Source organism: Anarhichas minor, unplaced genomic scaffold, assembly GCF_050575085.1.
Source record: "Anarhichas minor isolate MPS153535 unplaced genomic scaffold, ASM5057508v1 ptg000007l, whole genome shotgun sequence".
In the NCBI taxonomy this organism is placed as follows: domain Eukaryota; kingdom Metazoa; phylum Chordata; class Actinopteri; order Perciformes; family Anarhichadidae; genus Anarhichas; species Anarhichas minor.
In genome coordinates, this window is record NW_027466453.1 from 5,043,820 (window position 1) to 5,066,601 (window position 22,782).

The 22,782-nt window shown below is 41.6% G+C and overlaps 1 protein-coding gene across 1 annotated transcript; it reads left to right on the top strand.

The window, feature by feature from the left end:
* The first annotated feature begins 6,870 nt into the window (after positions 1-6,870).
* On the top strand, positions 6,871-19,865 carry LOC142936156 (ral guanine nucleotide dissociation stimulator-like 1). The gene is made up of 17 exons (XM_076080046.1): positions 6,871-6,894; positions 10,009-10,298; positions 11,169-11,213; positions 11,353-11,552; positions 11,676-11,833; positions 11,926-12,174; positions 12,284-12,387; positions 12,767-12,851; positions 14,259-14,330; positions 14,856-14,942; positions 15,826-15,858; positions 16,229-16,350; positions 17,623-17,712; positions 17,953-18,082; positions 18,491-18,799; positions 19,520-19,634; positions 19,726-19,865. The coding sequence occupies exons 1-17, from the start codon at positions 6,871-6,873 to the stop codon at positions 19,863-19,865; spliced, it is 2,253 nt and encodes a 750-aa protein (XP_075936161.1).
* Positions 19,866-22,782: the final 2,917 nt, after the last annotated feature.

The window sequence follows — 22,782 nt, forward strand, 5'->3', positions numbered from 1 at the left end:
AATCTGCTAAAGTTGTTTTAATATGTCTTTGCGCTTTTATAACTCTGTAATCTTCTATTATATTTGAATAAATATTTAACCTTGTTACCAAAGCCATTACGCTGCCACTCATGCATAGTGGAGGTCATTTACATCTACAAATTAGACTAGTGTGTTTTACCAGCCAACATATGGAGAGAAATATAAACGGGAACCAAAGCAAAATGTATATTGTAATAGATGTATAGGAATATACTTTAGCACTTATTTCATCATTGTGGAGTTGAATTGAGAATTCTTTTGAAATAAACATAGTTTTTTACATAATTGTATGAGACCGACTCTTCTTTTAAAAACTATTATTCATTTCCATTCCAAACGCTTCCAACAGCTCTTGGGTCAGTGCCCTGAACCCAGTCTGCCTTGGTTTCATTTCATTGATTCCCCCTGATGGGCATTGGACTTCTCCCCCATGTCACCGAATCACCTGTTGGAGAAAACGAATGGTTAGATGAGATTATACGTCATTGTTCAGTCCTAAATCACAAGCTTCCCATGTACAGGTATTAAAGCTGTAAGTAACTGTGTGACGCTCTGGTCTGACACATTAAGATTGCACAAATATATAATTATGATCAATTTCTCAGTCTGCAAACGGTCTTAAAATGGCTCCAGAAAAATAACTTGTCCTGTAAATGTTGTCCTTCCCAATAAGAGGTAGTGCTCTTGGTGAGATGCCGATACAGGTTGGGATTTGTAGTCTTGTAGTTAAGACTGTAGTCTTTAACAGAACGGTCAGTCAAACTCAAATGAGTCTTTACTGTGTGCATGAACTTTTTCACCTAAATGAAGAAAGCTTAAACTACATTACGGAATGTGTTGGTCAATTTAAGTTAATTCTAATGAATACGTTTAGTCTTTTGTAATGAAGATGGACGTACTGACCTTGATATTTGTGCTTTTATTAAACATATGCCAGCTTTAACATTTTTACAGCAAGAATTATCTCCCCAAAAAGCCACCAATCGATTACATTTTTCAAAATACATGACAAAAATGTCCTGAACCGTAAGCTTCAAATTGAAGTAGGCTCCGAACTGCCCTTCACTGGAATACAAGGCTCTGCCTCTCACCTTTTATAGAGTGTGAATATGAATTTGAATTACAGATTGTATAAGTTTTATACAGTGCCTCTCAAAGCAAAGGTACAAAGTGCTTTAGAATACAAAAAACAATTAAGCTAAAAACACGTACGAGATTTAAAATTATAGTTACACTGAATACTAACATATAACACACGCGGCGTAAGAACGGCCTTAAAATGCTTCGTGCTGTTCTACTGTTGCCCATGAGGTGGAGTGTGTAATCTATTTAAAGTTCTGCCCTGCTTAGATCACAACCACCTAGACTCATATCAGCACCTCATCAAGTAGGTCACATGTGTTGATGCCTGGACGCTACCGTCACTTTAACTCTGTGCCGGCATGTTAGTCAGGTGTGTCAGAGACTCTAAATTGACACCAAATGTGCAAATGACATAAGAACATCGACAGCGGGGACATGAGTGACGCCATTTAAACCAGTTTAACAGCAGCGGCTCACCAAAACCCGACAGTAACGCGCACTGAGTCAACATATTTGCCACGAGAACGAGGCAAAAATACCATCTGCCGCTGTCCGACCTCTTGACTGCATTTGGTGGGTCAACTCTATTCTTTATGAACACAACAGAGAGATTATTTTTCAGAAACATTACCCACTTTTATTGTGGGTAATTTTTTTGTGTGCCAGGAATCAATCTCTTTGTGTAGCTTTTCCATCCCATTGTGCCACACCTCTCCCAAAGGTCACGTTCATTGAGCACCAACGTTTTTTTATTTTTTTTTTAATCTTTGCGCGATGAAGTCCCATCGACGCAGTAAAGCATGACTCATCAGCAACACCGATGTCCACGGGCACTGTGGCTTCATTTCATTTTCTTTGACAGAGCCATTATTCGTCCGTCGAGTCACAAAAGATACGGTTTTCGGTTTGCGTCAGAGGACGCGGTGAAGGGTGTCTTTCATTCCAGTCTCCATGGAGAACACCTGAACGGCCTGAGTGGCTGAGTCATCAAGCAGGAGTGCTGGAGTTCTTGAGAGTGGCCTGGTATGCACTTGATATGTGTCCCCTGCAGCCCTGGCAACCCTGAACAATAGTGTGATACCTCGGTGTGTTTACATTTCCAGCATTTTTATGTTAGTGGAAGGTTGGTACGGTCTGAGTCACGTTTTATCACTTTTCACCTGCTGGCACATGTTTTAGCTTGTATAAAAGCAATCTAAAAGGGGCCATACAATTGTTGGACTAGTCATTTTTTTTAACCTTTATTCCTTCAAGGAAGTTTCACTGAAGACCCTCTTTTGCAAGGAACGCCCTGATCATATCCACACAGCCTGAGTGGTTGAGGGTTAAGCACGTTGCCCAAGGGCACCTCAGTGGTGGTAACGAGGGAGGGGGCAAGCATTCCCCGCCCCATTTATCCAGACTTTCCCATTGAACTGACGACCTCACGGTCACAAGCTCGCTCCTCTAACCTCAGGCCACCACTGCCACCTTACATTTTTTTGTTTTTCTAGCTTTAGAGAATTAGCTTGTGATACATTTTTATTGTGGCTACTCTGAACACATTGTTCCATTTTACTTTAGTCAAATACAAATGTGCTGAAGCGATGAACGCGCGATCAGAGAACATACTTTTATGTCTGTGCTGTGCTCTGAAGGCAAGCCCCTGTCTCATGAATGCTCAGAGTTTCAAAAGGTATTTGTCTCTTGTGCTGTTGATAAAAAAAAAAGGAAAAACAGTCCGTCTGCATTCCTTACCACTTCTGTAACCACGGTGCGTCAGCCTTGAACTGAAGTCTTTGAATTCCTAAACACAGAGACCACAGTCTTAAATTTAGTACATTCCTGTTCTCCTGAGGATGAATCGCCATGAATTGAAATTGTTCAATTTGTCCAACACTTTGGATTACGACCAAACACCTGCAAAACTAATGGCACTCCCATCAGCCCCAGTTGCACTTTGTGTTTTCAGTGCTAATTCGCTAATGTTAGCATGCTAACATGTTAAACTAAGAGCTGTGAACACGGTAAACAAAACAGGTCCTAAACACCGGCATGTTAGCATTGTCATTGTTGACGTTTGTGCACTGACCGTAGCATTTAGCTCAAAGCCCTGCTGTGCTTAAGTACAGCCTCACAGAGCCGCTAGCGTGACTGTAATGCCAAAGTTGTCCTTCACCTCGACTGATAATGTTCAAACCTACAGGAAAAACAAACTGGATTGACTCTGTTTTAAGCAGAAAAAGCTTCATAACACCAGAATCAGAATAAGCTATGTCTGCTAACGCCTTGGGAAACGACCTTCAATTGAACTTACAATATATTTGATACATTCTATTCTCAGAGATGACTTGTTAATAGCAGGTGTAGGTGTCAAAATGGGATAATTAATATATGACACCGGCGCTGTCGACAATGAAATGCACTCGAGGGGGATGAACCACACCTATTGGTGTCAGAGGGTTCACGTCAGCGGCTTATGAGGTAAATGGGAAACATGAATGTCACTTGTGCCAGTTGTGTCAGTGCTATTGTGAATACAAAAGATTTAAATATGACCCCTGTGCGTGCGGTGCATGAGCATACAAAATATCACTAACATTACACGTTCGTCCAACTTTCACATCCAGCTCAGTTCCCTGCAGGGGTGAGACGAGAACATCCGTGCCTTAACTAGATTAGCATTTAGCATTTTAAAATAGCATTAGCGTTTGATGTTCTGGTTGCACAGGCAACCTGGGTCTTATTATATTGTGATTTTCATAGTTTGAAGAGGAAATTTCCAATGAGATTTTAAGCAAGATTCTTAATAAATTCCATATAAATCCATGATATTAATCAGCTGGTTAGTGTCTTTATTAGCTGTATTTCAAAGTCCTGCAGCTTGATAATGATCTCTCAGGTATCTGCTGTTATCTTATCAGTGTTATAGATCACGAGAGGGAGCGGTCACATGATCCTGACAACGTTTTCTCACTTTGTCTGTGCTTGTGTTCTTGTATCTCAAGAAGCCGGAGAGCAGAACATTCACACTTTTAGCTGATGCCGTCACCTAAAACAACTTTAAACTATGGAAAGGTGCATTGACACCTCCTTTGGGTCAGTCAACAACAAGTCCCCCTTCACTCAAAAATGTGTTTCGCTTTTTGTTGCCTCACTCGGATGTTTGAGCTCCACCGTGCAGAATGATGTGCAGAGTTTGTTTTCACATTCGTCTGCCGAAGGAGGAAAGTTTATCCGTGCTTTCTTTAAATCTCAGTGTAGGACGTGTACCTAAGCAGGATTTTCCATTCTGAGAATGGACTCTTCAGTGAAGGTGGAGACATCTTGTGTCAAGAACAGCAGTGGAGTTATGAAAGTACTCCATTTACATTTACAAAAGTTAAAGTATAGAAGTATCGGTAATAATATTTACAATTAAATGGAAGTTAGAGCGTCTTTAGCTTCTGTGCTGTGACATATTGATCAATGAGACTGAATATTTGAGCGGTGTAAAGTTACAAAAGGTATTTAAATCACTTCCTTCACATTTGATTGGACTGCTAAAAAGTGGGCGTGCTTAGAATGTAGCGTGATTTGAGGCTGACTGTGACTGTGGCTCCACACACACCTCCCTTATCGCTAAAAGTCTCAGATTGATTGATGGATGTTATGATGTTATTAGTTGGAATTGGTTGGTACTCACGTAAGCACACTTGTTTTACAGGAACAAAAGATGATTGGATTTTTAGAAACAAAATAGGCAGAGATTGATCATTTTGTACAAGCATGTATTGGTGTACAGTACGACCGGGGATGTGATCTAAAAGGGTCAAAGAGGCTTTTTTTCCATTTCAGCTCGACCCAAAAGCATCAAAAGTAAAAGTACTCATTATGCAGAATGCATGTGAATATATTATATTGTCGGATCCTTATCATTGATGCATTTAAGCAAACTTTAATGTTGCACTTCACTGAGTTGGAACAAAATTGAACTGCTTTGTATCAGCTTCTTTTGTATATTTTAATAACTGTAATAATACGCTTAATAAGAAGCTACAGCTTGCAGCTTTAAAAATACTTCCTCCTATTTCTAGAATCCGCTCAGACTCTGGATTAAATATATTTAGTTCGCTGAATAATAAAAAAAATAGATTTTCAACCTGTTTCCCAAATTATTACTCTGTTTTTTGTATCAAAACAGAGATGGTAGCCTGCTATCTATCAGGATCTGTGACAGTCGCGACTTGGGTAACAGGTTAGAAATCATTTTTTATTGGGGCGGTGACGGAATAATGTAATAAATATATCCGGTAAGTTACTGTAAGTGTTTTTAAAAAGACCTCATGGCTTTTCCAAACTTCGCCGGTTAAATAGAGAAACCGGTGGTTAGCATGTAGCCTACCTCTCAACTGGGGCTAGCTGTTTCCAGTCTTTATGCTAAGCTAAGCTAAATGGCTGCTGCTTGCTGCATTTTTCTACCATACATTCATGAGGATGGTATCAATCTTTGAGTCTAACTCTCGGCAAAAGGGAATAAGATATTCCCCACACTTTAGCTTGCCACATGTCACGCTAGCCCACTGACCAATCACGTACTTGTAGGCCAGCTAGCAGGCTCTGACACGTCAAAGAATAGCACAACATGTCAAACTAAAGATCTGATTGGTTGAAGACTATGACAATCAACAATATCGTCCCCATTCACTTAAACTGCAAAGGGATTCACTTGTGAGTCTGCAGGCCTCGGCCTCTGTTCTTACCTAGAGACACAGAGGTGAACTCTGATTGGATAAAAGCTCTACTTAAAACAAGCTGCACTGGAAGCAGAGCAACTGAGGAAGACAGTAGCTGTGCAATGAGAAAATAAGATAATGGGGAAAATATTTTTAGAAATTATAATACATGTAGTGTATTTATGAAAAATGATTAAATTATAAAATAGCTATAACTTTGTGATTATGTCTACCCTGACGGCCCACCACTGTTGCAATGTGACTTTAAACATGGGGTAACCAGTGGAAGCATGGAGACGTAAAAAAAAGGTAAACAAAGAGGACGGCTCATGTGTGTTCAGCCTGTCATAATAAATTGACTCAGAAACATTAAGGGTTAAAGATGGAACAAAAGATAAACATGAAATCAGAGGATATTTATTTATTTATTCATCAAATATTTGATTTTGTCATTGAAGCTGTTTTGACAAAAACGAGTAAATAGATTATATGAAGTTACCTCTCATCTTGTGAGGTAAGAGCCTGGAAGACGTTTAAATCAGGGAGGACAAAGTATAAAATAAATACACACAATTGTACATCGTATTTTTTGACGTTGTCTCTCACACTCAACCACCACAAGCACACAGCCAGACACACCGCCTCCTCCTCTCACTCCTCCTCCACTCGATCTCTCGGTGCAGAGAGCCGCCTCCCACCACAAAGCCCGGTGAGCGTCAGTCCGACAGTCCGCAGTCAGCAGGAAGGAGAGAGGACGAGTCGGAGCAGTTTAGTTTCTCGCTCCCTCACAGGACCCGTCACATGGGAACAGCCCCGCCACCTTTCTATGCACGCAAGAGAATGTAGCGAATACTTTGCAGCAGTCGTCTTTCATGATTGTAATACAGGCGCATCGATGTAGTTCCAAACAAGATATTTAACCCCCCCCCCCCCCCCCCCCAAAAAATAAGGTTTTATTATATCAAGATGCAGCCATAAACTCACTGTCTCGCGAGGTGGAAGTTATTTTTTTCCTTCAGTCCAACTCTTCCTGTCAAGATGGAAAGCAGCGCTCCTTAGGACACCGGACGAGATGGGGAAATGGGAGCTGACAATGGTAAGACAACTAGATATGATCCAGAAATGAAGTCAGCTAAACAGGCGAGTTCTTGTTGTGTAATGTATTTGCAACAGAGCCAATCAGGGCGAGTCAGGGACTCTCTGTAAAGGAATAAATGGTGCTTTTATGATTAATATGTGAAGAGATATTTGGGTCTACAAGTCCTACTTAGTTCATGTTTAAATACTTCTTTTTTTTTTTTAATCCCTGTAAATTAAATTTGAGTGGGAATAAGCTGGTTACACTCAAGCTGCAAAAGGTCTAACCTCAGTTTGTATTAACATTACATCCCCCCCGCCCCTGAAAACTGAATACCTGTCAATGCTTGAAACACCCAGAAGTTATTTTTTTAAGAAACATTTAATGTTGTTCTGGAGAATCCTGACAACAACAACAACAAATCTTAGCTTGATTTTTAAATTTGCAATAACATTTGCTGTAAATGAAGTGTGTTTTTAGTAAAAACTTTATTTAGTGTAACAATGAAGAATGCTGGGAAGAAACATAACTGATAATACAAACTGACTGTGTTTACTTCCATTTGTTTAACTCTGTCTCCATGATCTGCTTTTTCATTCATATTCAATGCTGCAGAGGCAACACAATCACATCTTCATGGATGCGTTTTCTGATTGTAGACTTGGCTGTAAGTGCAGTGCTTGGTACCACCATAGACACAATGCACAGTTTCGCATCTGTGCAGCGAACAAACGAGCTCTGGGAGACAATGGGGTTTTGTGTGATGCTTGTCGGCACCGGCAGACACGGCAGCCTGAGACTTCTCTCCTTGCACAAAGTCATTTAAATGATCATTTACATATGAGGATGTGAGTCCTCTCATCGAGATGACCGACTTTAAATGCTTGCTGTGAGAGAAGGCCGTTTCTCTCATCTCCTGACTGTTTGCACATATTGTCCAGAAGATGTGTATTTGTATGGAATAATTCAGATCTAACAGCTCATGACACCATTGATTTTCTATTCCAAATACAGCATATGAACTAATATTGAACGTCTGCTTGTTTTCACTCCAGGGCATCTTTATAGATCTGTGAATCATTTGGGTGTTAACCACTGGAGTCATGTAAGACCTGTCATTGACTCCTGCTGTTATTATTATATAACGCATGAGGCATTTAAAGGGACCCCCACTGATTTATGCTCATGTTTAGTTTACTTGTTTTGAAAACAGCTGGAAGAAAATTACCCTGATGATGTCACGGTGATGTCATCAGGGTTACCTGAACAATGCTTTGGGATTGAAACATTTTTGAAGACGTGGGCTTTCAGCAGGCAGTGGAATGTCAAATCAGGTAGTTTTTCTTTACATTGTACATTTTGTTCAAACCATATCTATGTGCTGTTTGAGACCAAACTGGGACTGTTGTCATTTTCGCACCCTAAAAAAAAGGTCTTAGGCGGGAAGCCATTTTCAGGGTTCAATATCTTCAGACATATAACTCCCCATTTCACACAAATATTCATGTTCCTATAGGAATGAGTCCACATTGAATATTTTGCCATCTCAAAATGGCAACAAATGCGACCTTGACTTGCCATTTCCCGAATTTTGTTTCCGTAAGATCCCCTGAAATTTGGCACATCAATTAACTACTGGAATTATTGAAACGCCCATACTTTGAGGGACTGCCTGGGGCCCCAAAACCTCCCATTTTACGCTTTGTCTTCCATATCCAGGGGCCAGTAATGAAAAGTATGACATCTGCTTGTGTCTTTCAATCACTTAGCTCTGCTGTACACCATTTTGTCTGTGCCCTTACCAAACTGCATGGCTCCAGAAGTGACATTTCTGAAAATATTGAACTCTAAAAATGGCTTCCTGTCTAACACATTTGCACAAAAATGACAGAATTCCCAGGGGAGGGGAAGGGGGGGGGACTTCAATCCTCATAATTCAGTGAAAATATTTTCTATTTTTGTGGTCTTTTATACAAAATCTGAAATGCAATGTAAACTAAAAACTGAAAATCTGATTTGACACAGAGTGACTCAAGATGCCATTAAGTTGCAATATGGAAAATGTAGTATCCAGCATTTTTGGACCTTCTCTCGCATACTAGAAACAAAAAGTCCGGCTGTTTCCTTAATGATGGTAAAGATGGCAGCTATGGGTGTCTTTAGGCTTAAATGCATATCTTGCGTTCTGCAGGCGTGGTGTATGTCCTACTTTAATTCGATTTTGACGATGAAAAGGTAAACCGCAAAGACCAAAAATGGAAAGAAATTTGAAAGGGACATCATTTCAGTCTTGTTACCTTGCTTTGCCAGCACTGAAGTAATAATGCAGCTGGTGTTCAGTCTTCACAAATTATGTGTCGCAGCTGTTGTGCCGGTGTACTTCACATAATCTGGGAGCCTGAACGAGGCGCTCTGCAACCCCGTTCCCCTGTCGTGTCAAGTGCTGTTAACCATTCTGGAGGAGCCACCGCTTCAACACTGATTGATAGCTCTCGCTGAGATCAAGCAAGGTCCGACCTAAAGAAAGAAACAGTGTGTCTGAACAATATCACGACACTTGGTGCTGTAGCAACAGCCTGTACAAACCTCCGAGGCTCTTTTTTTTTATTGGTCGTTGGAGGACGACTGATGATGAAACTCGCTGATACTTTTGCTTATGTCGTGGTATTTTTTGCTTCGGTGTTCAATTTCATGTAACCTTTGATAATCCTCTATTTGTCCATAAACACTCCTATGAACCTACAAAATTCTGGGAAATTTCAGATGGCTGTGTAGCAGGGAAATGAGCATCTGATGATTATTATCATTACACACTAAAACTGTTTGTGCAGTCGTTCTAGGCCCGGAATGATGGGTACGAGTAGCCCGTAGCAAATATTGCACAATCGTTGTAGCTCTCATGGGATTAGTGTGAGTCTCAGTGGGATGTCGAGTCACTTGTTTGTGTTGGTTCACCTGGCTGTTTTTTTTTTACCTTCTCACGGCCCAACCTCTGACCCCACTGTTTTGACCGATAACAATCCCAGATACATACATATTTGGTGTTTTGACCCGTAGCTGTATATTTTTAGGACACAAGCACGACATTGATTGGCAGCCAGATACATTATTTCCCACCTCTGCCATCCCCAGAACCCAGTGCAGGAGTGGGGCGAGGAGTTCGAGGACGGAGCGGTTTATGGGGTCACTCTGCGCCGGGAGCCCGTCCCCTCCTCCCCCGAACCCAGTGAAGAGAGTCCGTGCTGCGCTTTCGTGCAGTACCGAACCTGCAAGGTGCGGCGTCTGAAGGCTGCTACCCTGGAGCTCCTGGTGAACCACCTCCTCGACCCCGGCAGCCAGGAGCAGGACTACGGCAGGATCTTCCTCTCCACATACAGAACCTTCACCGGTACCTCAAAGCTCATAGAGCTGCTGTTCCAGAGGTACGATCACTCGTTTTTGGTCTTTTTGGAAAAGATTGCTGAAAAGATGAAAAGATTGATACCACTTTCATGTCTGTATAGTAAATAGCAAAAGTTAGCTTAGCTTAGCACAAAGACTGAAAATGGTCCAAAGTATGACAATAATTGGTTAGCTTTATTCTACTTAGGTTTTGGTAGATTGATATTGTTACTGGCTAAATGTTTCCCCCTGTTTCCATTTTTGTATGCTAAGCTAACTGGCTGCTGGCAGTAGCTTTATAGTTAGCATACAGACAGGAGAGTGTCCATCCTCTAATTTAACTCCCTGCGAGGAAGCGAATAGGCGTATATCTCAAAATGTCAAATTATGCCTAATGGTTAGCTTGATGATACATTTTATTTCAGTTCTCACTCATTCAAATTTGAATTTACACTCAATCTGCTTCAGTTTCTCTCTCCTTTGGGTTAAGCTACTATTAATCTTTCAGCCACTACCGAATGCTAACAGTTTAGCATAGCTTAGCCTCTTTCTCTGGTTATCTTCCCCGATCAGAAAGTTCAAGCTCCTTTTCAAACGTGGTGAAGAACCATCTCCGTTGTGCTAGATTCTGGGGAAACAACTTGGGTTGTCGCACATGCAAAGTCACCATGTTGCGTCAGGATCGTTTTATACATTGTTTCCATGACAAGGCGACCATCTCTTGCCTGCTTTGATGTCGTAATAAGCACATAGCAGGTGCTCATTATCCTGAGGCTTTCAACAACAACAATTATGCACACAGCGGTTTTAGACTGTGGTGGGCATGTATCGGGATCAGGCTTAGGTTGGCTCCAAGACGGGAGTAAATAATAATTTATTTGAAAGTCTGTTGTTTTTTTTTCTCCCAAAAGAGACAATGCTGTCTCCGATCTGGACAACAGTGAATGCTACAGGAGGTAGGTGGATGACTTCTGTTTCAGTTTACAGTGTGCTTGAACCCTTATCCGGTTAATGTTTGTATTATTATTACGTCACTATGGCTTAAAGTGTTGCTTAAATAGTTAAACTGTGATGATTCTTCCGCTGCCTCCTCAGCCCTCTGTTGGCCTTTGTCCAGACATGGTTGGATGAGTACAGCGAGGACTTCAGGGATCCTCCTTTGCACCCGGCTCTCAGGCTGCTGTTGGACCACCTGAGGATCAGCTCCGCAGTTCACAACAATATGCGCAGCCAGCCCAACTTCAGCTCGCTGGCTGGGCAAGCTGAGGCCCTGCTCAAGAGTTTGCAGATAGAAGGTGACCCTCCCCCACGTGACATGACCAAAAATGATAAGGCTTTTTGCCCTCGGGCCATCATGCCAAATCGTCCTGCAAAAAGCCAGGCTCACTATTTTCTTGATCTGTGTGTTTCTTGAGCAGAAGTCGAGACAAATGTGAGTCCTGCCCCGGCAGATATGGAGCAAGATGAGGAGGGTTCTGGTGATGAGGATTCGGGATGGGAACACTCTCTGGATCCAGGTGGCATCATGGATTTCTCCACTGGAGCCATTGCCGAACAGCTCACCCGAACGGACTCTGTACGTGGTCAAATTTATTTTGAAATGTTCCACAATTCTCTTGTTTAACATTAATGATTCAAGGCAGCTCACTGGGTTTCATGGTGTTTCAGGCTCTGTTTGTCAAAGTGGTGCCATACCAGTGTCTGGGCTGTGTGTGGTCGCAAAGAGACAAGAAGGAAAACATGTCGCCAACCATCCGAGCCACCGTTGCACATTTCAACGCTGTTACAAACCAGGTCATCATGTCCCTGCTCTGCTGGCCGACAGACGCCACCTCCAGCCCCACCTCCTCCCGCCGGCCTCCCACTACACCAGCTCAAAGGGCCCGCATCATAGAGAACTGGATCGGAGTAGCCCAGGTCAGTCGAATTCCTTTATAAAAGGAGAACGGTGATCAGCATAAAGCACGGGTACCATTGCTATTTGATTTGAAGTGAATCCACTGAGAGCAAGTTGTTTCCTCTGCAGGATTGTCATCGGTTGAAGAACTTCTCCTCTCTCAAGGCGATCCTGTCGGCCCTTCAGTCTAACGCAGTTTACAGGCTGAGGAAGACCTGGGCTGCTGTCAGCAGGTAGGGTTGGGTTACAGCCATTTCAAAGGCAACTTTTGCCCGTCTCTGTGGTTACGTTCATATTCAGTTCTACATAAACGTCCTTTTAATGAGGACGTTGAACCCTCATTAAGTGCAATTCAATGTCACAGACAGTGCAAGTCAGCAAATGTCCTTGCCTTTTGGTTACCTATATTCTTCAGTAAGCAGGGTCATGGACAATCCAGTAAGCCATTATATTGTCAAGGGTAACTGAAGCATAACTTCATGTTGTTCTCTTTATGGCGTAAACATCTGGTCGAGGACCAAGTACAGTTGCATAATAGTTGATTATTAAAGTACCTGGTTTTGGACTAAGTTGCTGCATATTTACTACATATTGTCTCTGTTCTTGTTGTAGGGATAGCATGGCCACGTTTGATAACCTCTGGGAAACCTTCCCTGATGAGAACTGTGTTCTGACCAACAGAGAGCTCCTGGTGGAGGTGAGAAGGAAACCACGAGTTGCACACAAAGATAGGTTTACTCCAGTGTTAACAGTGACTATGATCAGGTTATACATGTCCATGTAAACCTGATGGACAAAATAACCCTCATCAGAATCAAGGGTTCATGTTGCTAATATATACACACCATTTTCCTAATTATTCTCAAAATATCAATTTGTATTTTTACAAAATCATAATTTAACAGTTTTTGTTTATCATAAGTACCATCTAATTATGTGTGTGTGTGTGTATATATATATATATATATATATATATATATATATATATATATATATATTATATACATACTGTATATATACTTGCACATTTTAGAGTATATCGCTCTTATTTATGCTAGCCTACTTAGTTAGAAAGCTAGCAAAGCTCTAAAGCTACTTGGTAGTAAGTTAGCAAGCCAATGTTAGCCAGCTATAAAGTAGAGTAATTGGATTATAATAGCCAAATCTTTTAAACTCCTTGTAGTTGGTGTGTAAATGTTACAACTTTTGATTTAGTGATATCACTTTTCTGAGGTGAAAAGGTATAGATAATACTTTTGTAGTGTATAGATAATACTTTTGTAGTATATAGGTGTTTGCGACCATAAACACAACAGGGTATGAACTGTACAAATAACAGGTTATGAAGAATGTTTCCCATATTGAAAACATGTTAGTTAATGAATTTCCTCTTCACATGGATTTTTTTCTTTTCTCATTCATTTCTGAGTTTAATATTTACAGAATCGTTAATGGGAAACTAGAGGCCTCAAGCACACAGTGTTCCCTCTTTTCTTTTATGAAGCCTCCTTTAGGCGACTGCGTCAGAGGCCACTTGTGTCTAGTTACAGTGAAAGGGCTCCAAAGTTAATAGATCATACAATAGATAGACCTGTATTCTCCGCATACAGCAGCCGAGCAACCTTTACTGCTTCACAAAAACATTGAAAGGGGATTTTATTCCCAGGGAAATCATTTTATACGCCTCACTTTTGTTAACTTGTTCTCCTCCTTTTTACTTTTCAATGTGGTTGTATTCAGGCGGTGTCTTTTATTAATAATAGGGAGGCTTTTTATCTTTGTGAACACAGTCACTCATGCATTTGCTTAAAGCCTAATCACTGTTTTTGACAGATATTACTCACAAAGACTTAAGAGAGAATGCTTAGTTGTGGCCTCCCTCCCTTTTGCAAGATAATGATTAAACAGGATATCCAAGTTAATGTGTAATAAGTGTTATTATTGTCTTGAAGAACTTGCTGCATAAGCCAGTTTACAGTTTAACGACAAACTTCATTTAAAGTCCACCTTGTACGTGCTTGTGTGCATGCATGTAATTGAATGTTTATATACCTTTTTGTTTTAATCATAACTGAATATAGCTCTGTCTGACCTACTTCTACAGGACGGAGGCCAAGCGACTGTGGATAAAATGTCTCCAAAGATATCCAAGCGGTGTCCGATCCCAAGACAGATGGTAAGCCATACAGGATGAGAAAGAAAAAGCAACCTTCCTTTTCTGCCACATTTCGAATGTTTCACAGGAGGAGTGTTTGACAGTTGATCATTTTTTTGTTTAGTTTCAAAAAGACACATGAAATATTCCATATCATATAACTCTGAAAGCCACAGGAGAGCATGACTTCGCTCAGTGTGGGCAGAGTGTCTCTGGCATGGCAGATACCCAAACCTATCTTTAGCCCTCACTCTGTGTTGAACAAGTTTCAGATGGTCCCAGATCACCAGGATTATAGGACGGTAATAATAGACTACATGGGGATCTTTTATTAGTCATATGCACATTCTCCTGGGCCGTAACATGAGCCCACAGTGCGGCCGACTGGGACTTATCTTGTGTGAATGTCGTTCAAACTCAACCCATTTAATGGAAAAAAGAAAAAGCTAATGGCTGGATTCAAAAGACACAAATAACCAGACACAGTGACACAGGAAACTACTTCTGTAACCCTAATGGTTAGTGTGCTTACGTGTCTCTCTGCAGAGCACCTCCAGCGGATTGGTTCCTTACCTGGGCACCTATCTGACCGTCCTCACCATGCTGGACACTGCTCTGCTGGACACAGTGGAGGTACTTGATGTAGCCTGAGTAACCTGAGTCCCTCTGCTTGACCGTGATAACAGTTTGGCATGTACTGTACCATAAAATATGTCATCAACTTTACTTTAATCCCCCTTTTTAGCATCCGTAGATAGTATTTAAACTCTGTTTTGCTAGGTGTCTGACTGCTTGTCTACAATTAATATCTATATAAAGACCAATATGTTGAATTTATTTTACTTTTTAATTAATTTAAATGTCATCTAGAGGTAGCGTTACCTCACCAAATTTCATGACTCGAGTCAAATGTGGAGATGTCAGCTACTGAGACTTTTTTTTAAATAAAAAAATGTAATTCTTCATTGTTTAGTTACTGACTCATTTAGTAATGTGGAATAAAATGACCAAGATGCGAGTTATTTTAAAAGCCATCAGGACATTTAGTTTTAGCTTTAGCTAAGGCTAACAGTGGCTATATCACCAACTAGCTTGATATAGCTTTATTGCTTTAGCTGTCTGGTTTGTGCTCGTGTCTCCACAAAAACAAATCCATAAATTACAAACGCAGAGTCCAGTTACTTCGGTTTTTATCGAAGTTTCGTAGTTGCTGCAAATTTTATAAAGCTGTTTTCAAATAATATTTCTATGGCATAATAATTGTAATGAGATAAAACGGAGTTAACCAGTTCTAGATGATTCACATGGGTTGCAAACAAACACATGAATAAACATTTCAAAAAAGGTTCTTATTTATGCTTAAAACAACATAGCAATGTGTTATAGACCATGTACTAATCATCGATATACTGCTTGGGGGGATGTTGGGTTAAAGTGTTACCGCAGTGTTTTTGTTCATTTTCTGATCCAATGAATCATTGATAAATGCAATAAATCAGTATTTCTCTTTTGACAGGGTGGCCTCATAAACTTTGAGAAGAGGAGGAGGGTAAGTGCTTCCTCTTTGTGTCATCTTTTATGCATTCCCCTTTTATTTATTCTTTTTTTCCATTGAAGTCAAAAAGGTACAAATGTGTCCGTGTAACATTCTGTCAGCACTATATGACGGTGCAGTTGGGCACGTTCAGTATATTAGCATTGTCAAAGTAAACTGAGAGGGACATTTTCCGTGACATGCGGAAAGCTAGAGACCTTTTTGGACATTTACATATCTCATCAAGGAACACTTTACTGCAGCGTTGGCTACTTTTTGAAATGTCGCACCTCGTTGCTCCAGGTCACGTACACCTGATAAACCTGTAAACCAGGTGTAGGGAGTCAGGACATCTCTAACACTCTGTTTGTCTCTCTCCCTACAGGAGTTTGAGGTTCTGTCACAGATCCGTGTGCTGCAGGCGTCCTGCTCCCAGTACAACCTGCCCCATCACCCCAGAATCGCTGCCTGGCTGCGGGGACACAAGCTGCTCACCGACCAGGAGAGGTGAGCCGCTTTATTTCCACCTCCGCACGACATGCCCACGAGCGGATCACAAGCAGAGGAAAGCCTGCAGAAAGCCCAATAAAAGTTCAGTTACATAATCTGAAGGATGCGCAGTAAAAATTCCTCATCTGTCATTAAAGAGTAAAATCTACAAATGTACAAATAAAGGTGTGTTGCTTTGATAATTTAATTGTTTGGTGCAGTACGCATTAATCACATTGTCCCGTCATATTGAGTCCCGACTTATGGTCAGCAAATCAGTTCTTGTTATCAGTTGAGACGTAGATTTAGCACCGTCACTGTCGAAGCGTCGTCATAAAGAAAGCACTCATTTATAACGCAATAATTCGATACAAACTAATGTGACCTAACTCTGGTGGTGATGCAGCTCATGTTATTCGTAGTTCATAAAATCTGTCGACGCATAAAAAGGCTGAACAGATAACAAGAAGTCGTCCGCTACCTACAGAACATACCAGAAATAAAAAAATAAAGAAGGAAATAAGATCAAAACCGTGACTGTCGACATATTTAGCAAAATTAAAGGAATCCTGTGTGTTGGTCTCTCCGATGGTCTCAACCAGAGAAAGTCTTTTTCGTTTTTTTCAACAAACCACAGTTTTTAATTATGATCCTGCGTGGAAGTGTGTGTTTACAGTGAAAGTACACTTTGGTATATTTTTCTGTGAAATAGAGTAAAATCAAAGACAACCTTTAAATACACTTCAATAAAACATTTTACATACATCAAAATGAAACAAGACAAATGTAGTATTTCTTATACACTTTAATGTGGACACGCCCTTTAGGTGTCATCAGGAGGAAGCGGTCACTGTCCACAACTGTTTTTAATCAAAGTCATTAAATCATTTCAAATGTGCCTTCTTGGTTAATGATTCGTGCCAGTATTGGCAACAGATTTACCTGATTCATGACTGTATTTTTTATTTTTTACCATCTCAAACATGTCCAAAAAAACACACCGAAGTAATATTCATTGCCACAATAATTATTATGCCAACAATTTAAGTATTTATTTTGGCAATCTGTTCTTGGTAAAGAATTGTTTGCATAAACATTTTGCCACCGATTGGTCGAGCCTGTTTAAAAAAAGAAAACCACAACTAATGTTTCAACAAGATAACACAACTGGGCCGTAGAGAAGAGTATTCAGGGGTTAAATGCCTGCAGCAAGAACACTAGCAACAAGCGCAACGCTGTCCTCAGTGCGTGGAAATCTATCGTAGGTTCTCATCTCTGTTTGTCACACAGCTACGAACTGTCCAGAGAGCTGGAGCCTCCGTTGGACGTGTGCTCGCCGACCCCCTGGAGCCACCGTACGCTCTCAAAGAAGCTCTCCTCGTGAGTATGCTGCTGCGGTCGCATTTGAATGTTCAAACGCACGCAAGCCACGTCTGGTCCCAACAGTATTTGCATTGCCTCAGCATGAAAGGAATCAATTGTTTTGAGCATGAATTGTTGTGTGCCGTGTCAATACATAAGAATAGAGTCTATTATATGATACGATCATGTATGAAACGACATTATCATCGTGGGGTTTTGTCTCTGATGCGTGCTCACGTTGAACTTTTTTGTCCTCAGTCTCCTGACGGTGAGCGACGGGTCTAAAAAAGTCCCCGCGGACCAGATCAGCGTCTCGTCTTCTGGATCCAGTGGGTCCGAGATGGAGGATCTGTCCTCCCCCAACACGGCCTGCTCCATCAGACTGCAGGTAAACCTTGTTTGCCTCTACACTTTTGTCCTCGGCTGTGCACACGCCTTCGTCCCATAGGGCCTTTGTGTTCAGCACAACGTCCACTATTTACGCTTCACAAAGAATTGTTTCTTTCTTCTTCTTTTTTTGGAGAAGTCAAACAAGCCCCAAAGCATTTCTAAAAAGGAGTATAATACTCCAAATGGTTTTCGAAACCGGTAAACTTGCGTAATCTCCCTTCACAAAAGATCCTCTCTAAAGGGCCATTGAAGCTAGCGTGAGCCCTCTAACAAGTGGAGTTTCAGTGGGTCAGGTGCTCAGCTGAGCTGCAGGAGGGTTCGTCTCACTTCCACTGCGCTACAAATGTTTTCACCATGTTTCCAGCGGCGCTCATCTATATCCCTTCTCTCGCTTTCTTCTCCGCAGTGCTTCCACAGCTCTTGCAACAATGTGTCCGAAGCCTTCTCGTCCTCCTCTTCCTCATCCTCCCCCTGCTCCTCCGCCGCTTCCTCCACAGACTCCCCAACTCCTTCCTCCTCCTCCTCCTCCTCCTCCTCCTGCCGGGCTGATCTCTGCCGCAGCGCTCTGCCGAAGCCCACGCCGGCCTCCCACCACAAGCGCTCCGTGTCCATGACCTCGCTGCCCCTGTACAACCGCCAGGTGGCTGACTCCTGTATCGTGCGGGTGAGCGTGGACCTGGGCCACAACAACGGCAACATGTACAAAAGCATCCTGGTGAGTAGCACTGATTTCAAAATACAAGATCTTCACCACTTTGTGTTCTTTTTTCATATCCAAAGATGGAGATTTTATGTAGTTTTTTTTATTTCTAATTTGCACATTTTTACTTTTGATACTTTTTGTACTGTTTGTACTTGTACATTTTGTAGACAATACCTATGTCAATAGGGCTGCAACTGAGGTCTAAAAACATGACAACAAAATTATATTTAAAAAATATATATTTTTAAAAAGGATCAAAATATACAGAAGAAATAAAATACATATATACAAACACACACACACAGAAATTAATGATCAAAAATTGTGTGTGTGTGTGCGCTTGCTGTTGCAAGCTGGACTGTGATTGGCTCTAAACTAGTTGTGATGTCACAGATCATGTCTGTTCATCACACGTGGTGAACTGAGTTTTAATGCGAGCGTAGATAAACTCCTCCCACGTCAGCAGATTAAACAGCCGTCGAGCGTCAAACTCTGCACATGCGTCGTTCTGCACGGCGAAGCTCAAACATCGAAGTGAAGTAATGATCAGCACAACTCAATTTGCCGTGAAGGCGGACTTCAATAAAGGATCTGAATACTTCTACTGTACTCTCCGAGCATCAAGCCAAAGCGGTGCACAGAAAGTGCAATGCTTGCAGTTGACTTTCACAAGCAAAAACTTCACTAAGGTGTGTTTTTAATGCCACTTTTTTTATTCTTTGCCTCTCATAGTTGACCAGCCAGGACAAAACTACCCAGGTGATCCGTAGGGCCCTGGAGAAGCATCACCTTGAGCACATGAACTGGCAGGACTTCACCCTGACTCAGGTCATCTCTCAGGAACGAGGTCAGTGAGACAGAATCAAAAAAATCGTTGAAAAAAATAAATAAAAAGGGAAAGCGCCCCCTTTTGACGATTTCTCTTTTCTGTTTTTCAGAGTTGCTCATACCCGACAAAGCCAACGTCTTCTATGCCATGTCCACGGTGTCGAACTTTGACTTCCTTTTGCGGCAGTTCCCCAAAGGCCAGAAGAAACCGCTGAGGGCCACGTCTAGTCTGGGACGGTACACGAAGTAGCACCTCTAGTCTCCAAACCTCGGGAGATGGACGGAGCACACGGGACTCTCCTTGAAGAATGGTCTTTATTTTTAATAGTTGTTTTTATAACAAAAGATGGTCCAGCTTTCTTCTTTAAGATAAAAAAGAAGGTAAAAATGTGACATTTTAATGGTAAGAGGATGCAAAAGCACTTTATGAAGAAGAACTCTCGCCTGGAAAATGGATGCTTGAAGAAACATCTGGATCAAAAATGAACCCATTCCTTGACTTTTATTCCGGCCCACAGATGTGTTCTCAAATGGTTTTAAGTGCATGGTGCTGCTAGATGTCAACGCGTGTTTGCATCGGTGACCTAACATGAACGCTGAGAAATGTCTCCCGACGCAGCTGTGCGCCAATAATAACCTGTGTGGTTTAAAAAAAGGGAACGGTAACGATGAACTCCTGGGGCCGGTTGTCAGCCACGCTGGAGGCGATAGGTGCGCCGGTGCCGTCTGTGGAGTGGGGGAGGGGGAGACGTGTACCCAGGGGGAGGTTCAGCCCCGGCTACCCGCTGGCATCGCTGTGATCCTCATCGAGTGAGGCGAGCGGCCCCGACTGGTAGGTTGGCATTCCTGTGTCGGGGTAACCATGGCAGCAGCAGCAGAGACGTTTTTGATGGACGGGACCGGATGCACACGTTCAAATGTCTCTAAAATAAGACGACAATAACGGTGAACAGAGTTTAGAATCATTTTTTTTCTCGTGTTTTGTATTTATTCTCACTGTGGTTAATTTTGATTGCACCTTCATTTGATTGAGCTTTGATCAGTGAGGTAATCGTTTTAGAGATGCCTTGTTTTCTGATGCATTCTGAGGACATTTTAAATATTAATGATGACAATATTTAAAATTTCAATAGTAATGTCTTTTTTTTTTAACTTAAATTGTATTAAACACATTTGGTTCAGACTTGTGAACCCTGGATGTAGCGGCTGCTTAAGTGGCTTAAAGTTCAGATGTAATAATTTCAATGTCTCAATATTTCAAGACACTTAGCGCTCCAGGGACTCTTTGCGAAGAGGAGGAGTTGCACATTGTACAGACACACTTGGTAAAATCACAAGTTTTATCCCTCTGAACGTCCCCCTCCGAGCGTCAGGAGCCTTGCTCAAGGGCATAGAGGGAAGAAAAAGAGGTCTCATTGACCTCCTCTACCTACGCTGTCCATACAGATCTGGGGCTTTGAAACAGTAAAACCTGTCTCTTATTAATCGCTTATTTTCACTCTTGGGATCCAGGAATTAAGCGTCACAGTTGTAAAACAAAGAGAAATAATCGGTTTAATAAACACTTTTTCAGTCCTATTTGTCTCACTGGTTTCTGCTGTGACGCACAATGTAGCCAGTCATGGGTTCAGTGTTTCCTTAATGCGATATCAACATTATCTTTGGATCAGTGTTGGGGCAAGAACGAGTTTTATTTTTCTATCTCCTTCTTATGTTGACTCCTTGTCACATGTGGAAAACGTGTCAGTTTTTTGTCATATGAGAGCTCAAGATATTTTTTTTTCTCCCAAATGAAATCCAAAACGAATTGTAACAGCCCGGAGAAAATAATTATTCTATTTTATTATAGAAATTTGAGTAAAAATTCTAATTAATTAAAATGTCAAATGTTTATTCAAAAAAATGCAGCATAGGCAATATAGAACATGATATAAATTATAGTACAAATTCAAAATAAAACATAAATAGTAAAATAAATCAATAACGGAAACACAGACAGCAGGATTTACATACAAGATTTATGTACAGAAGCAATAATAAAAATAGACTTTTGTTTTTAACAGAATAAAGTAACTCCAAGTAACTTTTAGTGACTTTAACTCAGGAAATGCTTCATACAGACTTTTATTTTCAGGTTTTGTTTTCCTGTTTCACATGACGTCACTGACCCCTACTGTCGCTCGCGCGTGGTGCATCGCGGCCTGTTTCTTTGACGTGTTTTAAACACTTAAAACTAAGGACAGCGCTGATATTAATGTAAAATAAATGTAACGTCGTGGACTAATCTTCCTGCAACGACGTTGTCCTCGCCAGTAAAGACCCAACGATGTCCTCGAGACAGACACGGGGACACGGACTGCTCCTCAAAGGTAAGACACCGTGGTAGCCGCCTCTAACTAAGCTAGCTAATTTAAAAGTAAGATACAGTGGCTAAAAATAGTCCACCTCATATTTACAAAACTCTCCACGGTGAAAGTGTATTAAACGTCGCCACAGGATGGCGCGAGAGAGCTGTCTGCTCAGCCGCAGGCGGGCAAATTCCCCAATAAACTGTAATGACATCGAGACGCCACGCGGGAGCAGTAGCATGTTAGCAGTGGTAGCTAAGTCGGCTAGCTCTAAACACACGTTTGGTTCTGTATGGAAGTAAAAGTGCTGCGGTGGCTTTAAACACCACAGATGTATGCCAGGCCCTCTGAACCCTCGTCAAACCTGTATGTGAAGTTGGCTTTTGAATGGAGGGGAATTTATTAGCCTCTTTTATAAATAGAAAACATAACATTTTCATGGAGCAGCTGCTTGGTTGCTCACCTGATCAGATGATCTGCGCAGTAGAAGACTGACCCAAAGAGAATCTGTCCTCTATCGAGTGCTGCTGGCCCATCTAGCCACTCAGTGCACTTGGCTGCAGTAGGTGCACACTCAGCAGATGGATATGGGTTTGAATTCATTAGGTTAGAACCTGCCGTGTGGTGTGTGTGTGTGTGTGTGTGTGTGTGAGTGAGAGAGAGAGAGAGGATGCTCAGGTCAGCAGTTCTAGAGGAGAAAAAGGACACTGCCCCTCATCTCATACTTTCTCATGTATTATGTATGCCTGGGATGTCCGGTCGTGAGTTTGGCTGTGTGTGTGTGTGTGTACGCTGCATGTAGCCTCGGAAGTGCACACC

Bases quoted from the DNA above. Each gene is read 5' to 3' on its own strand.
- LOC142936156 (XM_076080046.1), top strand. From the start codon at position 6,871: ATGGGGAAATGGGAGCTGACAATG. The intron at 10,299-11,168 runs GTACGATCACTC...TTCTCCCAAAAG, and splicing joins ATAGAGCTGCTGTTCCAGAG to AGACAATGCTGTCTCCGATC. The intron at 12,175-12,283 runs GTCAGTCGAATT...TTTCCTCTGCAG, and splicing joins ACTGGATCGGAGTAGCCCAG to GATTGTCATCGGTTGAAGAA.